General features: G+C 42.4%; 1 protein-coding gene across 2 annotated transcripts in view; it reads left to right on the top strand.

Annotated features, from left to right (window-relative positions):
• The window catches only part of LOC138299002 (zinc finger protein 182-like), a 146,610-nt gene extending 125,119 nt beyond the window's left edge, over positions 1 to 21,491 (top strand). The window contains exons 7-9 of one of the 2 annotated variants that reach the window (XM_069236920.1): positions 5,714 to 5,812; positions 12,148 to 12,234; positions 17,247 to 21,491. In XM_069236920.1, the coding sequence (XP_069093021.1) occupies positions 5,714 to 5,812; positions 12,148 to 12,234; positions 17,247 to 17,977 (917 nt within the window). In that variant the 3' untranslated portion in view covers positions 17,978 to 21,491. The remainder of the gene's footprint in view (positions 1 to 5,713; positions 5,813 to 12,147; positions 12,235 to 17,246) is intronic. The other variant, XM_069236919.1, reaches the window with a different exon arrangement.
• Positions 21,492 to 27,307: the final 5,816 nt, after the last annotated feature.

The following is a 27,307-nucleotide window of genomic DNA, read 5'->3' as shown; positions in this document are numbered from 1 at the left end:
CAGCAGTGGATCCTGTGGACAGTGAAGATGAGGCAGAGGATGAGGATGAGGACAACAGAAGTGCAATTATTTGTCAATACTTCCAATGATACACAGGTAAGACAATGTTAATACACATATAATTGACAGTTTGATATGTGACATTGTCACTGGCTCACCGTACCCTTTGGCATTTCTTTTTGCAGATGTTGGTGCCCCACTATTGCTCCTGGTGTGTTCTGTGTAGCCAACTACAGGTCTTTCCAATGTAACCATTACTGTACAGTTGAATTGCAATGTTTGAACCTGGTTAAAAGAATTCATTTTGAAAACATTTGACATTCACCATAATTGTATTTTATCAAATTATGTTTATTGCAGTGCTCTGAAGAAGAGGAAGTAGTGGAATGGGCTGGGGTGATGATGGAAGAAAGGCCAGGTTAGAGTTGAGTCTATTTGTCTCACAGGTGCATTGTCCAAGGGGGCATAGGAAGGGGAGCAAAGGCAGTTCAAGGTGGACAGGGTGACAGAGTGGGACATAAGGGTGACAATCAGGAGAGTCTAATTTCCTGGCGGGGGTCTTGGCAATAGTCTCTGGCTTTTGCCTGGATCGCAGGGAACATTTGCAGGGTGGTTCTCCTTCTGCAGGGGGAGGGGGTGCTGGTGGCCTGTTGGACCTGGGGCGGGGCCTCCTAGCATCAGCGGAGGTGAAGGGCTGTTCAGTGGTTTGGCTAGTGTCAGGGGCCCGGTGGTGTGCCACTGCCTCCCTCATACTGTTGTCCATGTCTGCCAGCACCCCTGCAATGGAGACCAGGGTGGTGTTGATCGCCTTCAAGTCCTCCCCTATCCACAGGTACTGTCCCTCCTGCAGCTGCATGTTCTCCTGCAACTTGTCCAGAATCTGGCCCAGCATATCCTGGGAATGTTGGTATGCTCCCAGGATCGCGGTGAGTGCCTCCTCGAGGGTCGGTTCCCTGGGCCTGTCCTCCCCCTGTCACACTGCAGTCCTCCCAGCTTCCCTGTTGTCCTGTGCCTCTGTCCCATGAACCGTGTGCCCACTGCCACTGAACCCAGGTCCCTGATTGTCCTGTGTTTGTGGGGTGGCCTGGGGTCCCTGTAGTGGTGGACACACCACTGCTGATTGACATGTCCTTGGGACAGAGGTGTGGGCCTGCTGGGTGGGTGCTGTGCTGGTGTTTCCTGAAAGGGGGGGGGGGGGCTGTGTGGTGGTGTGAGAGTGTGCCTGGGTAACCGACTGTCCGGAGGTCCCAGATGGGCCAGGTTGGTCATCCAGATCCAGGTGACCAGAGCTGCTGTCATCACTGTGGGCCTCTTCTGTGGGTGGACTTGATGTTGCTGGCACCTCTTCGCCGGTGACATTGGCTGGGTTACCTGTGGGGATGTAAATGCAGTGTTATTTTTCTGTGTGTGACATATTGTGCATGGGTGTGTTGCCCTCTTTGTTTAGATTTGGCAGCTTTTCCTAGTGTGAGTTGTTATTTTGTGGATAGGTTCTTCTCTTTAGTGTGCATGCTGTGGTGACAGGTGTCCATGCAGGTCTGTGAGGGCTGTCCATGCATTGGTGTTGCATGCAGAGCTTGACATTGGGATGAGTGGGTTGTGATGGCGGGGTGTGTGGGAGGTGGTGGAGTGATGGGAGTGAGGGTGAGGGTGGGGTATGTGATGGCATGCAGGTAGGGGGTGATAGTAAAAGGGAATTGACTTACCAGAGTCCAGTCCTCCTGCTACTCCTGCCAAGACCTCAGGATGCATGATTGCCAAGACTTGCTCCTCCCATGTTGTTAGTTGTGAGGGAGGAGGTGGGGGTCCACCGCCAGTCCTCTGGATAGCGAGTTGGTGTCTTGCTGCTATGGAACATACCTTCCCCTGTAGGTCGTTCCACCTCTTCCTGATGTCATCCCTTGTTCTGGGGTGCTGCCCCCGGCGTTGACCCTGTCCACGATCCTCCGCCATAGCTTCATCTTCCTGGTATTGGATATCTGCTGTACCTGTGATCCAAATAGCTGTGGCTCTACCCAGATGATTTCCTCCACCATGACCCTTAGCACCTCCTCAGAGAATATGGGGTGTCGGTGTGGTGCCATGAGTGTGGTGTGAGTGGTGTGGGTGAGGATGTGTAGGGTGATGTGTTGGGGTGTGTGTTGTGAGGTGCGTGGGTGTTGTATAGGTGATGGTGGTATGTTGCTCTGGTTGTGCGGGTGCTCCTGCTGTCTCTCTCTCAGTTGGCAATGGTTTGTTGTGGGTAATGTGGGTGTGTGTTTTATAGTGGTGTGGGTGTGGTGTGTGTATAGGTGTCAGGTGTGTGTTATTTTAATTGACCATTGTGGTGTTGTTTTGTATATATGTGTGTATTTGGAACGCGGCGATATGTACCGCCAATGGTTTACCGCCATTGAATGTCTGCCGCAGTGATTCATGGGTCATAATGTTGTGGGCGTAGTTCTGTTGGCGTAACAGTGTGGGTTTGGATACCGCCAGTTCATCACTGACCTTTGGGCTAGCGGACTTGTGTGTGTGGCTGTATAGTGACAGATATGTATGTGTGTGTCATAATATGGTTGGAGGATATCGGCCTCCGCGGCGGTATGTTGGCGGCAGTCAGCATGGCGGTAAGTGAGAATTACCGCCAATGTCATAATGAGGGCCTTTGTTTTAATAAATCCATACTGATGCCAGCATCAGATTTACAAAGACATGCACCTAGAGGGCACCTTAGAGGTACCCCCTGTATCCATACTAGTCCCTGACTAGTACAGTCCAGTCTGCCACCACAGATGAGTTTCTGACCCCCTGCAAATGAGAGCCACGCTGTCAGGGGCCAGAAACAGTATATGCCCAGCGGAAAGGGATCACACCTCCTCCAGCAGGATGGCTAGTGTATTTAGCACACCAAGGCTAGAGGCTTCAAAGCCTCTGCCACCATTGATATGCCACCCTGGCGTCCTCCCAGACTGGGGAACGCCACCACCTTCCCTGAGGACCATTTGGCAACAGAGTAGGCATAAAATTAGATATTCAGAAGGTGTGTCACACTTACAGTCTGGGCACACCCCTGAAGTGGACAATCAAAGAAGGATTCACCATCTTGGTTTTGTGGAAACTAAGAATTCTGGGTCAGTGTTATGCCCACTCATCACATGAAGAAGTCATATAGGGGGCGTAGACACCCCAGGGGCAAGTGGCTGATTGGTTACTACCCTACACTCCCCTCAATACCCCTAAAATGAGAATTTAGGGCACTGCCTCAACATCAGATTGATAGTCGACTACCTGGAAACAGAAGAAGGACAAAGATTAGCAGTCACTGTATGAACTGAAGACTTACAACAGACTTGGCACCGCACCTTGACCTGCTGCTGGTACCTCGACAATTGTACCGACCCGGCTCATCCAAAAGCTGTGCATCCTCCCAAGCACTTGGAGAACTGTCCAGCACTTCGCCAACCATCTAGCATCCTCCATGGGGCGGAGTATCCATCCCCTGCAGGCTTCCGTCTAGTACAATGTTTTGCTACCCATCGAGCCCACCAAGGGAGCATCACTGCAGGAGGAGGTTTTTTGTGGCTGTAGGAGGCCAGACCCGACTCTCTACTGAGTTTTGAGACTCTAGACCCTTCCAGAGCCTCTCTGCACCAATATCCTGAGTACTGGAGCATTTGCATCAACCAAGGCTTGTTCGTTGTCCAGCCTGGACATCAGCACCTTGAAACCCTGCCTGTGGACGAGGAACATCAAGACTGACAAGGCCACACTGAGAGTTGCCCCGCTGTTGTGTTCTCTTTCCGTCTGTAGGTCAATAAAAGAACTGTGAGACACAACACAAGGGACCAACCTGCTAAACACCTCTGCACCTGAGCCCCCCAGCCTGGGTTCATGACAACTGACTGTGCCCCCTTGTTCCAAAGACCCTCATGACTCGAACTCGCCTATGGGTTCTGCCCGACTTGTCCCTAAGCCCAACCCCCTGCCGCCTTTGTTCACAGGTGCCCATTGCTTCCTACAGGCATATTGTTAGAGTCTAGCAACCCGTCTAGCACATCTGTATCCAGACATGCCAGGGTAGGTAAACTGAAACTTCTGGTGGTTCCTTGGACATTGCCCCCCTAGCACCTTTAGTTCCAAAGGGCACACTCGAACTCCAACTACAAGTACCCTTTTTGCAGCATGTCTTTCCTTCCATAGGATAACATTTTTGCATTCGAGGCAACCACCTCAAATTTGTTGATTAGCTTGGTGTCACAAAATATACAAAAATCTGTCTTACTTTTATAAATTGGTCTTGGATTTCTCTTTGAGAGTTTGTATCATTTATTGACTCTGTGTGTACAACAAATACTTAACTCTCCCCTCTGATAAGCCTAAGGTGCTCAGCCACACTACCACTAATGAAGCACTTAGGATTATTAAAGTATGCCCTTGAAACCAAATAAGGGTCATCTGGACTTTTTGCATGGTGTGCCTTTACATTGGCCCACTACATAAGAAGCCATCTTTCTACACTGTGGTTCACCATGCTTCTAGAACTGTCAGTAGTTCCCCACAAGGTACTGTCTAACAGGCAGGACATTCTTGTGCAGAGCCATGGAGAAATTGGACACCCAGACCCCAGGTTTCTCAACCATCCTGGCCCCTCAACAAGCCATTGTGGGCCAAACAGTTCTACGTACACTATTTCAAACAACTGTAACGCCCACAGGTTAGCTACCGCTTATGGAGGAGGGCTGCTTTACAGTATATGCTTTACAGTATATGCTAAGCATGTGTATCTACAGCCATACGGAACGGAAAATGTTACCCAGTAAGGACCCGTTTGTGGCATGTAGTGCTGTAGATTCACATGCACCCACCCTCCTCCCTGGACACCTGTGTTTGTTACAGTTATTTTTATGTGTTATCCCAAACTTTATTAGCATGGATATCTCACTATACTAAGTTCTGCTTCAAATTCTATCCTCACCCGCCTTGTGGGAAAACAGTCTAATAATCGAGGCAGTGACCATACGCAGTACCAGCAAGGGAAGAAGTCACTCTATTGGATGACTCAAAATGCTTTCTTTGAAGAAAAACCTGCACACTTCCAAGCCCAACACTAGATTGCAGGATTATGCTAAGCATGTGAATCTACAGCACTGCATGCAACAAACAGGTGCTTACTGGGTAAGTAACTTTTTTCCATTCTGCATCAACCCATATGGGCACAGTTGAGCGCTTAGTCCATGTGTATGAAAACACAGAATTTGTTTATAAACTGGGCTGGAGCCACAACTCCACCACATTTCTTGCGGCATACCAGTTAACTTGTTTACTTTATTGAACAAAGGCCTATCTTTATCTGCCTTTTCTCCCTATGTCCGAAAGATTAATCAATGTTTGAATGCCCTATTACAGATGTCTGATTGTCCTTTTTGCAACTTTATAGCTGTCAGTATACCCCATAAACCATGCCGTTGGGAGATAATGGAACTATACATAGGTATATTAAGCTATTTTGTTTTTATTTGTTCATTTATTTTTCCTGCACCAGTATTTAATTGCATATCAAGAATCATTTATATGATTATAAAACATGTTCTCGTGTGAAATGATGAGAAAGTGTACACAATCTAAATAAGGGTACACAATTCCACTCTATGCAGAATCTGCAGTTTCTAGAAACAAGCTTCTATGTTTTTTGTGTAATTATAACTAAATTGACATTATCCTTTATTGACAGGAAATGAGGTAATTTCCTTCATCATAAAAGATGAGCAACAGGCATATTCCTTAGCCAATCGAAATGTTGAAAATAGAGAAGTTATTAATATCTCTTCAGGTGAGTAAATTATTCTTACCTGCTTCTAATTACAGGCTCGACAAGGTTTAGTTTAGTTTGTAAATTGCACTACATACACAACTGGACAATTCTGTTTTGCTGTCCAATATTCCAGGAAACTGTTAACAGTCTCTGACAATGTTATGCAACCACATTAACTTCCAAAAATGCCCCTTACTTTGGCTCCATACCCTTCCTTTGATACTCCTCATACTGCAACAATTCTTCGTCATCTAGGGATTTACAAAAAATGTGTGATTCTGCTAGACCAGTGGTTCCCAACCTGTGGTCTGGGGACCCCTGGGCGTCCGCGAAACCTCCTCCGGGGGTCCACGACTTCCTAGAAAATTAAATAAGATTAACGGATAAGGTCCCCAGATTTCAGTACTGACTCAGTGGGGGTCCCCGAATTCCAATAATGATTCAGTGGGGGTCCCCGGGATCCAGTAATGATAACATGGGGGTCCACAGAAGTCAAAAAGTTGGGAACCCCCTGTAGTCTATTTTCACTGCACTGCCTTTACTGATGTATCTGTTTCACTTTATTAGATGTTAAGTCAAGTCACTGGGAGGTATCTCCTCAGCTACTTCTCACAACATATTCACCAATTCCGAGTTTTGCTAATCTAGATGAAAATCCTCCTCCCATCCCCCTAATAAAAATAGCTGTGGATGCGCCTGGAAATGCTAACCTGTACTGGTGAGAGAGGCATTGTAAAGGACTTTCCAAAGGTTGCATTTTTCATTAGGACATTTTGTGAAGTAAAATGGCAAAAACACTGAATAATTTGACACCAAATTTGAATTAGATCATAGTTAGCAGCTTCGATTACCCATTTTTGTGGTGAAAAGCTGGCTGGTGATTTTTGAACATATATCCATAAAGAAATCATGACGTTTTTTGACATCTGCAGATGCTTTCAGGTGTAATGATTTTTAAAAATATCCATAAAGAAAATATTAACATTTTTTCACATCTGCATGTACTTTCCAGGTGGAAATTTGAATCTGAGTTAACAGTTTGAGTACAGAACAGGAGCTGGGGATCTTTTGCTCTGGCAGACATCAGGACCCAGGTTTCAAAAGCTTTGTGTTGTTGATGTGGGTGAGAGGTGGGAGGCAGGCTTGGCACACACAATCCACTGGGAATGCTGGTGTGATTCCCAAAGGGATGGCAATATCGTTGATAATAGAATAATGCCTACATTGGTCACAGGTTCCATAAATTGTACATGTTATTTATTTCCTGACATAGCTAGAGTGAAATAGTATTATCTTATACCCCTAGTCCTGCATAACATACCAGGTACGTGTAAGTACTGCATACTTGATATGTCTGTGACCCAGATCCATGACTTCACCACTGACTTCTGTACCCACGGAAAGTGTTCAGCACAGTGCTGATCCTGCATGCATGGATGCTGGATACAGGTACGGCTTAAGTCTTCACTGTGCTTCTGTTCCCTTAGCGCATAATCTGAACAACGTATCTGTTTTTACAAAGCCCAAACATATTTTGACAATACCTTGTTCTAGAGGAATTTTGGTACTTACAGCAAATGCTAACCACAATAATGGAAACAAGTAACAGAAATTCTTTGGAAAACAACCTTGTTGAAGAGGTGTTATTGTTAAGGTCTTTCAATAATATGGACTTCATAGCAATAGGAAATTCACAACATACTTTTTATCTTCATCAGACTTTTAATTTTACTTCCAAAAGTTCAATATTTAAAAGAGGTAAGAGTAGTCATTCAGTAAACTAGCATTTGAGAAACAAGTCACTTTCACACTGTATGTATGTATGTCTGTATGTATATGAACATTTGTATAGCGCGTTCCGGCCTTAGCATCGAATCGCTTGAGGACATAAATAACGAGAGGACGACCGAAAGCCAGTAAGCCTACTGTGGAAACAGCCTAGTTTTCACCCGCTTCCTAAATATGGTGAAATTGTGTTCTTTCCTGATCTATAGCGGTAGAGCATTCCAATATCTGGCAGCCGCCACTGTGAACGCCTTATCTCCCCACCTGACTCTACGCGTTCGACAGACCTGAATCAGGTAGGACTTGTCTGATCTTAGGACTTGTCCAGGATGATACCACCTGAGTCTATCAGCCAGGTGTTCAGCACCGTCCCCATATATTGCCTTAAAGGTAAGGCAGAGGGCTTTAAAAATAATCCTCTTGCCAACCGGAAGCCAGTGAAGACACTTTAGGCTATGGGAAGCCGACGCTAAGCGTGGAAGTGCCAAAATCATACGGGCTGCATTATTCTGAATTAGTTGCAATTTCCTCAAAGATCTCTCATCAATATCCAACAACAGAGAGTTGCAGTAATCCAATCTGGACATGATCAATGCTAACATAACCGTAACTCTTTCCTCCTGCTTCAGAAACAGTAAGATTTTTCTCAGGATTTTCAGGGTCCAATAGCTAGATTTGACTATAGCACTAACCTGAGGTTTAAAACTTAATGAGTCATCAAAGATCACTCCTAAATTTCTAGTAGCCCTGCATGGGACCGGTAATTGCCCACATTCATCCGGCCACCATCGCGGACTCCACAGTTCCTTACTGCAGGCATACAAGACAATCTCCGTCTTGTTTGTATTAAGCTTAAGCCAATTCTGTCTCATCCACTGATTAATTTCCTGCATACAACTATTAAACCGATCCGCCACTTCCTCCCAGTTGCTTCTAGACGCCTGAATGAAAAGTTGTGTGTCAACAGCATAAGAGGATGGGATAAAACCCTATGATCGGATAAGTCTTGCCAAGGGGGCCACATAGACATTAAAAAGCGTTGGACTCAACGCCGAGCCCTGAGGTACACCACATGGCAGATGAAAAGCCGGTGCTTTAAAGCCCTCCCAGCTTACAATATTAGATCTATCACTTAAGAAAGACTCCAGGATTTTAAGAGCTGAATGTCTTATTCCAGCATGATGGAGGCGAGAGACCAAGATCGCAGGCGAAATGGTATCAAATGCCGCAGAAAGATCTAATAGTACAAGAACAGCGCCTTGCCCCTCATCCAGTAGTCGTTAGTATCGCTGATTCCGTGCTATGAACCCTTCTAAACCCATGTTGTGACTGATCAAAGCCTCCAGCCTGGTTAAGAAACATGGATAGTTCATAATTAATGTGTTTTTCAAATATCTTAGGCAATGTCGGTAGCAAGGAAATAGGTCGCAGTGTAACATAATCAGCTAACTGTAGCATTCATTAAAAACTGACAGCTTTAATTTTGTATCATACTGGTTGTGACAATGACTACAGTTATGCTATGCATAATGGATATTGGAACAAAGCACTTCAAGCACAAGTTCACTACTTTAGTCAATTTAAATTAGAATAAAATTTTACTTTTGCATTGCTGATTTTAAATTGCATAGTGGAGATGCACAAATTGATTGAAACGTCCGCATGTGACAGATTTGTGAATCTGTAAAAAGTCTAAGCAGTTAACATAGTTCTAATAAGTGCTTTTCATGGTAAAGCAACCTAACAACAAACCAACTTGGAGAAAATGGCAAACTTACTTAAGGATGGAAAAACATCTGGAAGATTGGGTCACACCTATTGTCAAATCCATAAAGTAATAAGAGCATCCACTGTAAGTGAATTCATTTTTTCACTAATACCATTTGCAACACACCACAGGCAAATTTCCCAAAGTCAGAAAAGATAAAAGTGCAGGTTGTGGTAGGGGCAGAGCGTAGAGACCAAGTTCTTTTGGCATATTATTGTTGAATTTCCCAAATATAAGATGTATTGGATTATATTCAAAAAATTATTTCTTACATCATCTTAACTGGTCTTGTGTTGAGCCAGCCAATTAAGATTATAGGATTTGATCCGAATAAATAGAATAAATAACATCCTTCTATTTGTATTGAAAGTCTCTTGAAGTGGCTGCCAGCAATGCTGCAGATAAATCTATTCATTTGACTGGGTACACATCCCTTCCACCATTTCTAGATTCATTCTTGTTTACAGTCATCTAGATTTTCACCCCATAAATTAAGATGGGAAAGAAATAAAACAAAAAAACATGAATTAGAAGGGAATGCAATCAACCTTTAAATTACGTATTAAAAATGAACTGTATCTTGAATTGGTGCAGGTGCCCTAATTTACATGTGATATATGCATTCTCTGACAACCTTGCATGGAGCACATACTCTCGTAAATGTGTGTTTTTTGCCATGTTCAAAACTAAATTCTTTAAATTCACCAACTATTTTTCCTTTACTCTAAAACAATTGTCTAAAATTCAAACAATTGATGCTAAACTAATACACTCATGAGTATAATCGTTTTACTGTTAAGGCCCTTGGTTTCCAAATGGAGCATGGTGCAGGAGAAAAGTCAATTTGGGATATGGTATAACTACTCCTTGCTAAGAGGTTAATATAAGAATGGAATTTATTATTTTTATGATTACATCAGCAATATCAGGATTAAAGGTGCAAAGATGGATCATTGTATGTTTTATTTTAGGAGACATTTCTGTCCATAACAGTTGCCCAGGAAACGTATCCTTATTTTAATCTGTTTATGAATGTGAAGCGCAGCAATCCACGTTATTGCTTCAAATCTAGACCTCATATGATAGATAATCCTTCACAATACTGAGTTGGAAAGTAATATAGCTGCTTTTTGTTAACGTCTGCAAATGGTTGAATAGGAGCTTCACAAAAAATAATCATCCACTTGTCAAAAGTGCAGTTTATTAGGACAGGAAAAGGAGAAAAAGCTGCTGCACATTGCACAGTCCAGAGTGCAACCAACAAAACACTAGACTTGGAGTCTTTCCATGCAGTCGACATGTCACGCTCCATGTTCTGCTCTCCTGCTGCTTAGGGTATGATCTGGAAGCCAGAGAGAAGGAGCATACACACCTAAAGATCCATCAAAAGGACTCTGCAGGTGATGGAGATCACCATTATATTTTTTGCTTAAAGGCAACACTCATAAGATTAGCATTGTTGAGGTGAAAACTGCCCCCCTCTACCTCCGGATTCTCAACTGAGCTGAAGTAAAATTCAAACAGTTAAGCCACAACTATTGTATGTTGAAAGTTGTGAGAAGTTGAGATGCAGAGGTGTGGGGGCATTAGGACTGCATGTGTTGTGTTTGTGCAGGTGGGACATAAGAGGAAATCCTGCTTTTGGGGTCAAAATAAATAACATACACGAAATGAAGACATTATCTATAAAAGACGTTTCACATATGCAAGGAGAAATAGATGTGCCCTGAAGTCAGAACATCTCTGTTGGAGGACCATGGCTCATGACAGTCAATAGGGACGAGGCTCAGAGCTGATATGGAGTACAGGTGAAGGAATATTAATTACCAGTAGTTAGATGGAGTGCATAAGTCATCCTTGGAATAGCGTGCATAGGAGGTGAAGGGATTATGAATGACTAAGGGCTGCAGTGGTATGTAGCGGACTCCCTGTGGAGAACCTCATGAAACACATAGCTGCAAAATTTGAAGTATTCATTATTTTGAGGAATCCACTGGAGGACTTTGTTGCAAGGTGGGGGTGTTATGGTGCCAAGACCAAAGCGGCTGCGGCACCAGTCGCAGTGTGTGCCAGAGTAACTAGAATTTAGCACACTGGTGCTGGTCAGCAAAGGGTTTCAGCAGCTTGGAGGAGTGGACATTATTTGCTGACTGGCACTTGAGAGAGACAGAGGAGTGGACATTTTGGGTGGAGTGGTGGGGTTGTAAAGGCGAAAGACAACTGAAGTATGGGAGCAGAACTCCTTATGGAAGCAGTGTCTTAGTATTTGGAAAAGCCAAAAAGTCAGCTGTGACCTATTATCTAGAGGTTATACCTTAATGTCCCCTTTGAGCGCTACAACAATTTACTAGATCACAGTGACATTGGAATAGTCTTATCTTCAATGGAACATCAGGGATATTGAAATAAACGTGTCAGAGGTCACTAATTGACAAATGTTACCCTTCGTAACTCTTCTGTAGCAGATATGCAGTCAGTAATGCAGCAAATACAGTGAAAAAAAGCTTTTTTGAAAGTTATGTTTGATGGCAGTTATGCTACTCTTCAGGGAGGGGTGAGTGGTTCACCACTATTTGAATTTTAGTTATGTCATAATTTGTGTCTGCCTGTAAATGTATATTGTCTGACATCCTACAAGGACATTGATAATATAAACAAAGGATCACCTATTATATTAGAAAATTTCACATAACAGCAAGATTGTTTTGTTTGTTTACTGGTATTGATTAATAGACTATTTTTATTTTAAACCAATTTTCCATTATTTCACTTGGCGGTTACTACTATTTTCCTTTTATAGCAGGTGATCCTGTGTTTACAATAAGAAATAAACCAGAAGATGAAATACATTTCCAGGAGGAACAAGACCTTGAAGTAAAATCCGCAGGTGAGTAATAACTATAGTTCAGCTGTAAAACATAAAGACAAAATACCAATATATATATAAAACAGTATGTCAAGATTTTTTTTTAGTTTTAGCCAGTACTCCTCAAATAATCGGGAGAGAAGGTACAGTAATGTCCAACGTTTATTTGATGATGTAATCTTTATTTGTTTTCATTCTTGATCTCCCCAGCCGATAAAGGATTGGCTACATTGTAACTGAATTTAGTGGAAAGGGAAGTATGATTGACTTGTTTTGACCTTTCTTTTGTGCAGGATGCAGATGGAACTCATGATAGGTGTTAGCTCACTTTTCCAAGGCCTGTGTAACTCGGAGGTGTGTAGGCAATCCCTTTTAAAAAGTATTGCCACTATCAGTTGATACATAGACATCATCCGAATACTCCCACTGTTTTGGACTTTACTTTCAGCAGGGGCGGGGTCAAAAGCTGTTGGCTACCTCTTGGAGGTTGGCGAGGGGTTGCATAATCTAGGTCAGGCTGCAGATACATGTACCACACAAGAAATTGTCCAAGCAGTGGTCTTCTTTTAGAAAAAGATGTGACATTTATTATAAGTAAGCAAATATGTCTAGTAACGTTAATACATTTTATGGCTTCAGCAATATTTTCTGATTGCAGCTTTTAATTTAATCAATAACTGCACTGTACTCTCGACTTGGGCATGTGACATGGTTTGCATACATGGGGATGATTCTCAATGGACAGCCGAGCACAGTGTAGGTTTGAAAGTGTAAAAGATTTGATCGCAGTTTGATATCTTACTGCAGTTTTACATAATGTGAGAGGGGCTGCACATGGGGAACCATGTCTCGGTTAGTGGTCTAACAGCTCCTTGCACGTTTGGTAGCATGATGACAGCCACATTCTGGGCCACACTAGGACACTTATGTTTGTAAGTCTCTGTTCTCAGGTGTTTTCCTCTGGCCAGATCACACCTTGACCTGCTGAAACCTGTTCATTATCATTCACTTGCAACAAAAGGTCCTTTTTCTGGATGATGATTCAAAGCCACTTGGCTTTATAAAAAAATTCCATGGGTATGAGGTAATATGAGCTGATATGCAGGGTGCGAAAAGTGGAAGGTAATGTAAGGAGCAGCTCAAGAGATATACAGGGAGAGGAAAGTCAGCTAACTATTTATCACTTACCCTCTCTAGCATCCTACAGTTTAAGGAGCTTCGTGCTTGCACAGTTGGACTCCAACATGGGTAGCATATATCACAGGTGCGTGTAAGTATACTTCATATGCAATCAGGGGACCTGAGGGGGCATTTATAAGGTACTACATGGATTTGACGAGGCAGAGACATTAGGGGACTCTTGCTACTTGAGTTGAATCTTACTACTAGAATTAGCTACAACCTCTACTAGTGTCATGGCTTGGACATGAGGATGTTAGTCACCCATGTTCAAAGAAGTCCCCAATATCCCGAAAGAGATTAGCTTTCTCTGTGGTGATAAGCACACCAGAGTTCTCATGACACGTGTCTTGCACCAGAAAACATACCAGGTTTGTTAGAAACGAATACTCAGTAGCAGATTGCCACATGGACCCTGCACCTTGGGGCTTTCAACCCTGCAGCTCGCATGGAGTCCACTCACTATTTTACCATGTGTAATATAAGGGTTTGTTAAAATGGGATGTAGAGCATAGAAAAGGGAGTGCCATACTGGAAGTTGGAAACTTCTCAAGGAGTACCTGAGTTTAGCACAGATAAGTAACCATGCAGGAGTCCACTTTTTCTGAGCCTAACACCAGGGAGATTACCATCTCCTGTAATACAGTTAAGTATTGAATCTCAAAATGAACATCGCCTTTGTCCGTTTTCTTGTGTTATTTACATTAATATGTTGTTCACTGACTAAATTTGCACATTGTTAGTAAATATATGATTTAGCTATAAAGATAGGATGGTGCTATTTGAGGATAGTGGTTGGAGGCCAAGCTGATGAGTTAAGCTTGAGGTTGCCAATGACCCTTTATCTGACGTTCATGAGGATCAACTACTTGGCATTCTCTTTCTTGATATAATAGAATGGACCACTTGACACTACTAAGAATGCCAATGTGGTTGCAAAGGTGAGGCAGGTGTTACAATGTATTAGATTTAATCATGCTGCAACCAATATGTTCAAGTAGCTGTCACTGAATTATGCACAGTATGAGTAACTTGAAGAGCTTCACGTGTCCTTCCATTTGATAAATTATGTATATGCATGCACGAAGAAGCACAAGTAATAAAGTGCCACCACTTGCAGTCCAAATCTGTAAAGACAACCTCTATATTCACCTCTCACTAGAAAACGGATCTGGGACTCCAGACAGAATCTCATTATTATGGAAGCACAAACACTCCATGATGAAGGTAATATTTCAGTGCTGCCACACTGCATAGATTAAAGCCCTTGCGATGGCTGGTACTAACTCAACGCTTTGCTTGATCTCGCCTTGGGCATTGAGCGATGGAATAAGATAGGAACCTGAGCACACAATTCGGAGCTATAATTTGTTCTACAGGCTTAAACTGCAATTACAGAGTGAATTGCCTACCCAGTGCTAGGGAAGGATATATCTCATACATTAACCACCCGACTGTGGGGAACATAAAATGTTTTATCTCCTCAACACCACACCAGTGCAACATCCAACATGTGATAATTTCGAAAAGGCAGCCAGAAATTGAATACGTTCGGGAAGAATGTGCATCTATCCTTGAGAGCAGATATTATTTCCTATCCATTCAGATAAGATCTGAAAAACACCTTGTTCAGTCACATGCATTGCACTACACTAATCTTCTTATTTCAAGAGTCCAATATTAGAGTACCTTCAATCTAAAACGGAATGTAGTATTGCCTATTGAAGAATCAGGCTTCAATTCTGTTAAGTTATAGGCGCTGTGTAAAGATAGATGCCACGAAGTCCACATTAAAATGAATCCTACGATGAAGGGTCTCCATTATTAATCTGTTGAATACCAATATTTGTCACCTACTGAGAGAAGCATTTTAAAATAGCCATAAAATGGCAACTATTTGAGTTATATAAACCCTTGTAAATATTAAGGACTTTAACCACAGCCATGGCTCAAAAGTTAATTTGTGATGTTCACCAGAGATGCAACTACCCAGGCACAAAATATAACAGACATAACAAGAAACCATGCACATAGAAAGGCTCCAGTGCATGATACCATCACACTTACTTGCACCCATACTCATACACCACCAGACAAAGAGGTATGAATGTACACAGACCAACACACAAAAAACGTGTAGTCCCCCATAACAGATGTAAAGTTAGGCATCACCTAGGCAGGAACACATAGACAAATAAGACAGGCATATGCATGAAACAAATGAATGCTTACTAACTGCTGGGTTGATTCAGATTACGTCAGTGTACCATTTAGCCTCTCTTCTAAGGAAACCCAATTTTAGGTGGCGTAAGTAGTTGCTTGTCCTTGAACAAATCACTTCTGCTCAGTTATCAGTCCTCCTACCTGTCCAGTCCTAACCCTGTTTAAAAGTGTCATCTGTAAGTGGCAATACAGTGCGCACACACAGGCCAATATATATTTACTTAGGGTTGGCCTCTGTCTTTAGAGGCAGGATTAGCAAAAAAGAAAAAAAACAATGAACTGTAACTTAGGCCAGAGTAATTATATGTGGCTAAAGTTAATTCCAAGATTCCATCCAGCTTTCTTTGGTGGTGTTTTTAATCTAGTGCACTTTGAATGCCCAATCCATCCATAGTCTCTTTTACTTATCTATTCATTGTGAGGTGTGTTCCAATATCAGGAGCTATCTCAAAGCACACAGGTAGATTCAGCAGGGTTGGTTTAGGAATAGCCATAGTTACTTCCAGCAACCCATGTAAATTGGAGTGAGAAGCGCAAATGAGGTATCCGGTCCTGTACAATCTGACGGGTGCATTATTTGTTGCAGCTGCTGTTATGTAATGCACAAAGGGATTCTACCTGATCCTAAATAAAATTAAACAACAGATCTGCTGTGGAGAACATCAACTCTGCTGTCCATGAGCCTTGTGGGTGTGCCTAAAGGCTGTGGACTCTGGGTGGGTCTTTTAAGGGAGGTCTTTTAAGACCACGGATTATCTGCTGGGGTGAGTGTACGGGCTCAGAGACACAGTGCCTGACTCAAAGCGTTTGTACACAGAACGGGCCATGTGGAAACCCTAGTTGTGCAGTGTCAAAGTCTGTTTGGTTTGTGATGTGGAATCTTGAGTGCAGGGAAAGCAGCCAAACCCTGCTGCACACTGCTACAGAAGGTTTTTTTTCTAAGAATGTTTGACTGATGCTGGAATACTATTGGTTTGGTAGTATGAACTGACTTGTGAGATATAGAGTTGAAAACTGCTAACTCATTCCCTCCTATTGAATGAAGCAGCTCATGATTTTACTGCATTATGTGGTATGTATAAATATTTTCCATTGCACTCATTAAATATAAAGAAATCAAAAGCAAAGAAAGTTTTTATTGACTGAGGCCCAGGCTGTGCCTACGGGATGGAAAAACTGATAAAAGAAAAAGCAAATGGCCAGATTGGTGTAATCCACCAGACCTCTTCCGGTGTGCGGAAGTCTGCTTTGGATGCAGAAAAACTGAATTCCTCTATCAAGGCAAAATATCACCCACCTCCCTAGCTTTTGGTATTCCTTTTTTTAATTATCTGTTTAATATTTTCCATAATTACATTTTGTGACATAAATGATGATAAGGTTTAAAGTCAAATATTATTTATATCTTTTAAGGTATATTTTATAAGTGTATCTATTCAGTACTATGTGTTTATTTCTAATTTTTTTCTTTCCAGATTTCATAAAATAAATAGGTAAAAGATCAATTTTCACATTTTGTTTTAAAGCCATCTCTGTTTGTGGTCAGTGTGCGAGTGTTTGCAATGTTGTATCAATAGTTGTTTTCCTACCTATAAAGATCTAATAACAACCATCCAATTTTTGTTCACAAGGTGAGCGAATTTCCCACAGAAACTTGAACAACGAGGATTTCATGAATACTACTGGAAAAATGAAAGCGCGAAAAGCTTCAGAAAAAGCAAAAGGGATGATTTTCCAGAATTCTATCAGAGGAGCAAACATCCGCAAATGGCCACCAAATAGAGAGGAATTTGAAGGAGAGATGAACCCTGAAGATGAAAGTGGTTTCAGCAAATCATCAAATTCAAAATTAAATCAGGAAATACTTGAAGTTGAACTTTCTGATACATTTACTAAGGGGGAGATTAATCGGAACATTACAGCATGTCCACCTAGGTCTCATCAAAACTGGCAACCATATCTTGAGCGTAAGCAGAGCTACTTTTATGAAGGACAGTCTACTGAACATTACAGAACACTTGCAGATCACATTATTTATCAATGTGCTGAATGTATGAAAAGTTTCAGTGGGAAAAGCCAGTACCTTAAGCACCAGAGAACACATCACAGGTCCTACCAATGTACAGTATGTGGGAAAAGCTTCAGCTGTAAATACCATCTCATTAGGCATCAAACAAAACATACTGGGGAAAAACCGTACCAGTGTGATGAATGTGAGAAAAGCTTTACCCAAAAAGGAAGTCTAACTATACATCAGAGAATACATTCAGGAGAACGTCCTTATCACTGTACTGAATGTGAAAGCAGCTTCAGAGAGAAGAAACAGCTTATAGGGCACTTCAAAAAAGCCCACGCCTCATGATGACCATGGAAGCTGAAAACAAAAAACTATTAAGTGGAAAATTGAAAGTTCAGATTAACTGGTTGGCTTCTACTGATATCAGTGAAAAATATCCTCTCTTGTCCTGACTCAAGGAGAAGACTGATACATGCCATTAGATATATGCATAAAATAAAACCAAACATGGTAGCATTAACTAGGCTCAAGTAACAAAAAATTAGAAAGGTTTTATTTGGTAGGACCATAATTCTATGCACCAGGGAAAAAATATGGCATTCGTCTTGGCATTACAGAATTGCGTATTCATTGAAACCACTAGAGTAGCAGTAGAAATGTTGTAAAGCTTCTTCAGTGGAACAAAATCAGACAGAACTCATTGAAACGTGGAAGACATCAAATTATACAATATTTTAATGCAAGAATGAATATGAAATAACTCTTTCAGCAATCACAGATTGTTTTCCAAAGTGCAACTAACTGAGGTATGCTAGAAAGGAAAAAGATAGCAAAACATCCCTTTCTTTTTTCAGTGTACAAGTTATACATATTTTACAGGACTAAATACATACATCACCATAGGAGAGTCCTGCAACGGGGTTATAATAGCATCGTCCATAGAGCTCACCAGTAAAATTCAGAGGCCGATAGTCTACCCCTTTTTAACAAAGCAATGCCTCTAACCAAATTGTTCATACATGAGAGCTGTGACTCCCTTAAATTAGTTTGAATATTCCCAGTATCATTTTACTGAAGAAAGCCTATTCTGTACAGTGGTGCTATTTTTTTTTAATGATGATGTGGCCTTTAGTTTGGGTTTTCCTGTAAATAGGTACTGTGGTGATATAGTGTCTTGTGGCTCACTTGCAATCATCGTAAGAGGAATTTTCAGAACGCAAAGGATTGTGGAGGTATCACTGGTATTTTATGGTTGGGTTGGCACAGGCCTGTAGCTGGTGTGACCCTCTTTCATTTTTGATAGTGGTGCCTGCTTCTTCATCCAGGTAATTTCACCAGCTATGTGATCTAATTTAAATGATTTGCTACATGAAGAATTACAAATTAATTAATTCTTAATTTTCTTTGTTTTTGGAATTGTATATCTCAGGGACTTCCTAGCACTAAGGCAGATAATCAAATGGAATGTTTATTAAATTTGTTTGGGGCGTGGTTGTCATATTCCTGTATCCGGATTACAAAACCATTCTAGAATGGTTTGGGGGACAATGATTATGTGTCTAAAGGGAATAGTCTCCCAGTCCAGTAATAAGTTGCTCAGTCACCTGTGAAAAGCTGGCTGAAATATGACCTTCCTTATTTCTAATAAAAATAGTAAGGTGATGCCCTATCAGTATCACCTGAGTTATCATTTCTTTACAGTGATGATGCAGCAATTCATTTGAAAAGAGTTCTAAGGTAGAACTCCATTTTAAAGGAGAATTCCTTTTCAACCATGTCTATCCTACAGACCCAAGTTAAGGGAAATCTAAAATGGGAATAGGATTGCCATGCTTCTTTTGAAAGGGTTTAAACAATGTGGGTAGAGTGTGGCTTTAACAGTGTGGGTAGAGTGTGTGCTGATCATATTTGTATGTGCAAACCATAAAAGTGGTGCATCTTACAGTAAGAGGCAGAAATTTTATGCCAGGCATGCTCCAGGGAGAGAGAGTAAGGGCAAGCATTAAAGGCTTAATTCAGAAACTGGATGGAACCATAGCATAAGCCCCACCACTCATGGTAGTCCCACCCCATTTATTGAGTGGCAATGTTGGAGGGTACATTTTACATCGGCATACCAGTACAGCTACCCACTCTGTTGAGGTCTTGTACTTCACAGCTGTAGTACTAGCATTCTTGAGCTTTGAGAGAAGGATAGGGCACCCTTCCCATGCTTTCGGGAGCCTCTTGAAAATCCTTAGAATGCTCGATATCAGACCTTCCTCTGCCTTTATTTTGCTGTCTTTTATAATTGACAAAGGCCTCCTGACAGGTGGATATGGCAGGTCACAAGGAGTGCTCACATAAGTTAAATGTTTGAAAAGGGGGAAGCTGTTAATATTTGTTTCTCCTTCACGGTAAATCAGAGAATTACTTGAAAAAATCACAAGTGGAGGTTATTTTACTAAAGATACAAATGTTTCTGTTTTAATGTAATATCTATTTTAAAGTTGCAAATTCATGCAGTATAAATAAGAATTCAAGATCCATTACTGGGTAGCAATCTGGTATCAATTTCCTCAAAGCCTGAGCCCGGCATCAAGCCATGAATATCTTTTGTGCTTGCTCATACTCATAAGCACAAGCACCACACATGATTTACACGATGAAAGAGAAAGTTGTCTGTAGGGCAGATTCACAAAAAATCCATAATTCTCAAATTTCTAATGAGAACTCATGGAAGACAGAGCAGTGAGTGCTATTCGGGAGTACTCACAATAGTAATCTTAGAGAAAAAGTGTAGTTTCCAACTTTTTTTTTTATTAATGGGGAAATGACTCTCCAACTGATGTAGCCCCCTTTGCAAACGCCCACACTGTTTTTGAGCATGTTCACTTCACATTTCCAACATGGATATAAACTTACTTCTGCCCTTCATAGTAGCAAATCTCTCACAGTACACTCAGTGGAAAGGCAGTTTATAGAGAGTGACCGATGTTACTCAAGGATCCTTATGATGATTGTACATACTCTTGACAAAGAACAATTGGAATAATGATATTGTCCAAATGCATTTTACCATTGTAGTGGAAGTGAGCAAAAATGGATAGGCGTATGAACAAAATTAAAGAAATTTGCCAGATGCTAATTTATGTTGGAATTTGAATGAAGTGTAAATCACATCACTAGGACTTTTGCTTGAAGGCCAGGGAGTACATAGCAGTTGCTGGACAGTAATCATAGTAGAAACTATACACATGTTAAATAGTACTTACTTGGGTCCAGAACTGTATTACATGTGAGCTATGTTAATATATTTAATGTGCAAATTTAGACTTTCCAAAAAGTTCTTCCTACTCAGACTTGTCAGAGTAATTACACCATCTAATGAAAACTCATAAATCAGCATTTATCCTTAAATCTCCTTAGATGTTGTGTATGGATAAGCATTCCGCAGTAAAACAAGAAATACGCGAATTGATGTCTGTCCTCATTCTCAAAATCTTCCCCACAGAACTGTAACTAGATCAATTGCACCACTTGAAGGTAATGATAGTATTAATATTGATGCTTATCTTTCATTACTTGGTCCTCAAACTTCTTCAAAACCTATAAAGTCGTTTTATACAACTGTTACAGTATTTAAAAAAAACAATATCATATAATTTCCGTGAATAGCAATGGTTCAGATAAAGTTGTAGATATGAATGTAGAGCCACACCGAGCAGAAAGGAGAAAACAGAAAATTGATTAACTGTGGTTCCAGTGTAGTTGTTACAGTGTTGTAGAGTAATGTCAACAATGTATTTATTATAGACCAAGCTTTTGTGTAATACGTCACTGCATTTAAAATATGTATAAAATCATCTTGATGTACTAATGTCGAGTCTCTCCTGTGTTTCAAATCTTTTGCTGCATATTTGGGTGTGTTTTTGTCTTTTAGTATTGTCTCTGAAGAGGGAGTTCAGCCACCCCTACCTCCAGACTTGCCACCCATCTAGGAGTCGTTTCTTCATCGTTCTAGGATTTGCATATTTATCCCACTTCCCTTGGTTTGGGGAAGTTTGTACTTTGCCATTGGCATGTTCAAATCGGCAGAGCAGAGCACTTACTGGAGCCTGATGGACCCCATCCCATGCACCCTAATTTCAAGTCTGCTTAAGGGAGATCAGCCCTGCCAAAGCATGCAGTCCCAGTGAGGAAAAAAGGAAGTGGTCAGCGAGACCAGGCCCCCAGACTCTACCAGCGATCATAATCTTCTCTGCCTAGAGTCATGAGTGCATGTCCACCGTCTTCCACCTCAGGCTATTCCCCTCCCGTTCACACTTGTGATGCTTTGTGTAGTTTCTGGTGTGGGGGTTTCTCTTTATCTCTTGTGGTGCTGTTGCTCTTCAGACACTGTAGATTCTTCTTAAGATTCTACTTAATGCTCCTGGTCTCTGACTTTAAAGCCCATATATGTAAGGCTTGTCTCTCTCTTATCTGCCTGGTTGTCTTACTGGGCCTGTGTTGGCTCTCCTGGCTTGCTGCTGTTGTCTTCGTGCCTCCAGTCTGCCCCTGAACTACTATCCCCCACCAGATTTGCCCCCACCATCAGGGGAACACAAATGGGGAAGCACAGTGTCTTTCTTTCCCACATCTCTTTGCAGTACCGAGATGTCTCACAACAGTGTTGCTTCTCTCATTCAACCCCAGGCAACATCATCTGTTCCAATGCAGATGCTCAACAGACCCTGTGGCTAGCTTACAGTTGCCCTGTGGAAGGAGTGTGCGGGAGCTTTAGTGCCAGTAGCTGGTTAACATGAATCATTGTCACCCCTCTTTTCTGAAACCAGTCTTTGGATCACACTGCCTAGCGGTGCATCTCACCAGTGTCTTTCATGGTTGTCAGGTGTACTGCACGAAGCCTCCCAGTCTCTGCTTCCAGTGGTGTCTTTTTTTGTTTCTCAGTGAAATGGTCATTGCTGTGAGGCCTTGGCGTTTTTTCTTTTTCACCTCTATCTGACTTTCTAGTCATTGATAGCAATATGCAGGTAAGGATTTGGATGGTTTGTCCAGGCTGTTGTGTCAGATCAATAGGATCTATTCGCCATCTTGCCCTACTAAGCCATGCTTCCCACAAAAGCATGTTTGGATATGGGAAGTAGTACTGAATTAGTACTACCTTATGTAATCACAACTGCTATTTACAAACATTCTGTCAGAAAGTTCTGCCTACTCCTGTCCTCTGTCTTCTTTGCAGAGCTCTCTACACTCAGAGGGGACTGTAGGAATGATTGGAAATAAAATGAGAATATTTACTACTAAATGGGTGGGGTTAAGGGAAGTTTAATGAGGGGATTGGGAAAGGACATGCAAATTCTTAAACACACCCACAATATTAAGACCATTTCTTTTCACATACTTCACACTTATGTTGAATAGAGTAGTCAAATTTGCTACAGCCAAGCCTTGGAGTAAGTCAGGCACCACACATGGCCAATCACTGGCATTGCAATGCAGTCTCATAGAAATAAATAGAGGCAAGTTGTAACAAATCAGTATGGAACAATAGGGAAAGAAAAGGATAATAATTGTGAATGTCTGCAAATTGTTATTTTATTATTAATTTTTACATAAAAAATTAACATTAATTTTACCATCAAGTTGTATAAAACATATTATAATAAGACCTCAAACACATACAGCACATCTGCTGCTGCGGGGTGGAAAGTGAACAGCCACACCCATCAACAGTTTGTACACAGCCTGACCATACAAGAAAGCAAGACTGACCAAAAAAAAATTGTTCCACCAAGCTGATGAATATATTTGTTGCCTTGTCACTCATACTGTAGAACAATTATTTGAGGAGGAGAAGAGTTACAGGCATAAGATCAACATAGTTGATATGTTCAGGGAAGTAATCCTTACTACATGCTACTTACCACCCAAAGTGATCTTTGGCATGGCTGTAGACCGAAAGTAGGAGCTCACTTCATCTACAGCCTACTCCCAGGCCATCCCTGTGTGTGTCAAAATAATGGCTGAACTCCACTACGTGGCCACTGGACTTTTCATTAGGGTCTGTGGAGACATCATGGCAATCTCACAGACAAGTTAATCACACTGCTTGTGATGGGTACTTAGATACTTCACAGCCAGCGAGTGCACTGGTTTATTACCCAGCTACATTCATATATTGCTTCAGCCGTTGCTAACAAAGCACTAAATGTGGGGACTGTGGGCCAGATGTAGCAAAAAAGCAAATTGCGACTTGCAATTTGCGAGTCCGTGCGACTCGCAAATTGCAAGTCGCAATTTGCTATGCAGAAAGGTGTCTCAGACACCTTCTGCAACTCGCAATGGGGTCGCAAAGACCCACCTCATTAATATTAATGAGGTGGGTCACAGTTTGCGACCCCATTGCAAGTATGGGCACTCACGGGGATGGTGGCCTGCTGGAGACAGCAGACCACCATGTCCGTGACTGCTTTTTAATAAAGCAGTTTTTTTTTTTTTTTTTTCATCTGTAGCCCGTTTTCCTTAAAGGAAAACGAGCTGCACTTGGAAAAAAACAACGAAACCTTTAGTTTCGGTTTTTTTCAGGGCAGGCAGTGGTCCATTGGACCACTGCCTGCCCTGAAAAAATATTTTTGTTTCCATTCACAAAGGGGAAGGGGTCCCATGGGGACCCCTTCCCGTTTGCGACTGGGTTACCATCCACTTCAAGTGTTTTTGCCGTTTGCGAGTCGCAAAACCCTTCGTACATCTGGCCCTGTATGTCATAAAGCTGCAGTGTATTAAGAACAATTTTATCAGTTTACTCTCTGGAATCTATGAAAAGTGGCGTGTTAAAGGCTGTGTTTGAGGGACGAATGTGTTATGGCTGCCCACTTTTTAAATGTAAGGGAAGGACGGAGTGTTGATACAAGAACTAGTTCCGAGAGAAGGGTGTTGAGATCTTACCAGGCCATAACTTGGGGTTCTTTGGAACAGTCAGGCCATATAGCAAGTCAGGGTGAATAGTGGTGAGGAATGCCCTCTGATGGAGATGGGACAGAGACAGGATCTAGGTCTGCTTCCAGGAAAAGAATTTGCTACCTGTATCCTCGAAACATTCTTGTTAACCTGCCTGCTCTCTTCCTGCCACTTTTGTTTTAGGTTCCCCGTGATGTGTGACTCCAACACCGCTGCACTGCACTGAAGGTGTATCTAGGTAGACCATACAATTACTTGTAATGATCAAGTACAAAGGTAATGGCAAGGCCTGTCTCCTCCTCAGTGAAGTTTGTCTTCGACAGAGTGGTTTTCATTGATTCTTGGAATCTATAGGTGTTGTATCAATCAATCAGACATTTGTAGGGTGCGACTTATCACCTAGGGGGCCTCAAGGCGGTGAAGGGGGACGTCAGTCAGTTGAAGAACCAGGTTTGGAGGTCCTTCCTGAACTAAGCCAGCGAGAGTATCTGTCTGAGGTGAAGCGGCAGAGTGTTCCAGGTCTGGGCACCGAGGTAGGAGAAGGATCTTCCTCCATCCGTGTTATTTTGGATACTAGGGATGGTGGCGAGGGACACTTGAGCAGAGCGGAGTTGCCTGGGGGGTCCTTAGAAGGAGAAGCGGTGGCTGAGGTAAGCAGGTCCGATTTGTGAAGGGCCTTGTAAGCATTTGTCAGGAGTTTGAAAGTGATGTGTTTGTTGATGGGAAGCCAGTGTAGGTCTCAAGTGGGCAGAGATGTGTCTGTGGCAGGGGATGTCCAGGATGAGTCTGGCCGCGCTGCTCTGTATTCTCTGAAGTCTTCTTTGGAGTTTCTTGTTGATGCCGGCATAGAGTGTCTTTCTGTAGTCCAGTTTACTTCTGATGAGTGCATGGGTGACTGTTCTTCTCACGTCAGTGGGCATCCAATAGAAAATCTTCCGGAACAGGTAGAATTTATGGAAGCACGAGGATGAGATGCGTTGACTTGGCAGACCATAGACAGCAAGGAGTCGAGAATGATGCTGAGGTTGCGTGCGTGATCGGTGGGAGATGGGGCAGTTCTGCGGGCAGTGGGCCACAAGGAATCGTCCCAGGAGGTGGGTGTGGGGCCCAGGATGAGGATCTCCATCTTTTCCGAGTTGAGCTTGAGGCATCTGTCTTTCATCCAGTCGGTGACTGCCTTCATTCCGTTGTGAAATTTGCTTTTGGCTGTCAATGGCTTGTCGGTAAGAGAAAGAATTAGCTGTGTGCCGTCGGCGTATGAGACGATGTTGAGCCCGTGGTGTCTGACAATCTTGGTGAGCGGGGTCATGCAGACATTGAAGAGAGTGGGACTCGGAAAGAAGCCCTGGGGTACTCCACAGCTTGTTTTCATCGGTTTCAAAGGTGAAAGGTGGGAGCCTGACTTTCTGGGTTCGGCCGGTGAGGAAGGAGCGGATCCACTCCAGCGCTTTTTCCTGCAGATGCTGGCGTTGTGTAGTCTGGTGCACAAGGTTGTGTGGGTGACGCTGTTGAAAGTGCAGAGAGGTCGAGGAGGATGAGGACAGCTGTTTCACCGTGGTCTATTAGGGCACGGATGTAATCCATGGCTGCTAGGAGTGTGGTTTCAGTGCTGTAGTTGCTCCTGGATCCGGATTGGGAGGGATGTAGGATGTGGTTTGTCTCGATGAACTCAGTGAGCTGTATGTTGATCGCTTTTCGATTACCTTGGCTGGAAAAGGGAGCAGTGAGATCGGTCTGTAGTTCTTGAGCTCTGCTGGGTCTCCAGAGGGCTTCTTCAAAAGAGGCTTTAGCTCCACGTGTTTCCATTCATCCGGGAAGGTGGCAGTCTCAATGGAGCAGTTGATGGTACAGCATATTTCAGGGGCGATGATAGTGCCAGCTCGGTAGAAGATATGGTGGGGGCATGGGTCCAAGGGTGCTCCAGAGTGGATGTATGCATGAGCCTCCGGGTGCCTAGCCGCTCATACCTGCCCAGGGCAAGATGTTTCAGGCATTTCGAAAAGTGGAAATGGGCAGATTAATATTACCATGTAGGAGCCAAACTGTGAGGACTCTGCAGCTGTCAAAGGCAATTTTTCTAACTTCTCCATGTGAAGCATGGTAAAACTCACTTCCCTTTTAGCCATTGTCTGTTGCTCCCTGGATAAATTAAAAGCAGTGAACAATTCACTACCGTTAATGTACTTCCATGGAACTCTGCCATTTTTCAAAGTCTGGAATGTCCAACCTAACTGCACGATGGAACGCAGCTGACTTTGCTCATTATATAAAAGGTACATGTCTGTCTAAATTATATCAATCGCATACAATACTATATTTGTCAGGGAATAAATCCTGTTGGACAAAGTGTTCATGCCATTATCGACAACAGCTAAAGCCTTTTCTAAGTTTTCTTTATCTATTTGCCTTAAAAGCGCAGCAGCTTCTATCTGGGAAAGCTTCCAGATCTCATTATATATGGCTTAGATGAATCTTTTAAAGCACGGCTTTCTAGGACCTAACAGAAAGTCCTGCTAGTCTATATGTTATGAAAGAGTGTTAAGCTATTCCTTAACTGCGGCTACCGTGTTAGTCTGTACCCATTGTTGGCACAGTTTACCCACACTGTATGTTGTAACTATACCCGTGTGTGGATCCGAGACAAAGCGAGAGTCTGTCCGGCTAATCTTGAAACCCTCTGAGGAATTCACAAAACGTGCCTGACATCCATTGGTGTCTATTGGACAAATTAACCAC

This window comes from Pleurodeles waltl, chromosome 1_2 (assembly GCF_031143425.1).
Source record: "Pleurodeles waltl isolate 20211129_DDA chromosome 1_2, aPleWal1.hap1.20221129, whole genome shotgun sequence".
Lineage (NCBI taxonomy): Eukaryota > Metazoa > Chordata > Amphibia > Caudata > Salamandridae > Pleurodeles > Pleurodeles waltl.
This window is presented reverse-complemented; position numbering and strand designations above follow the sequence as displayed.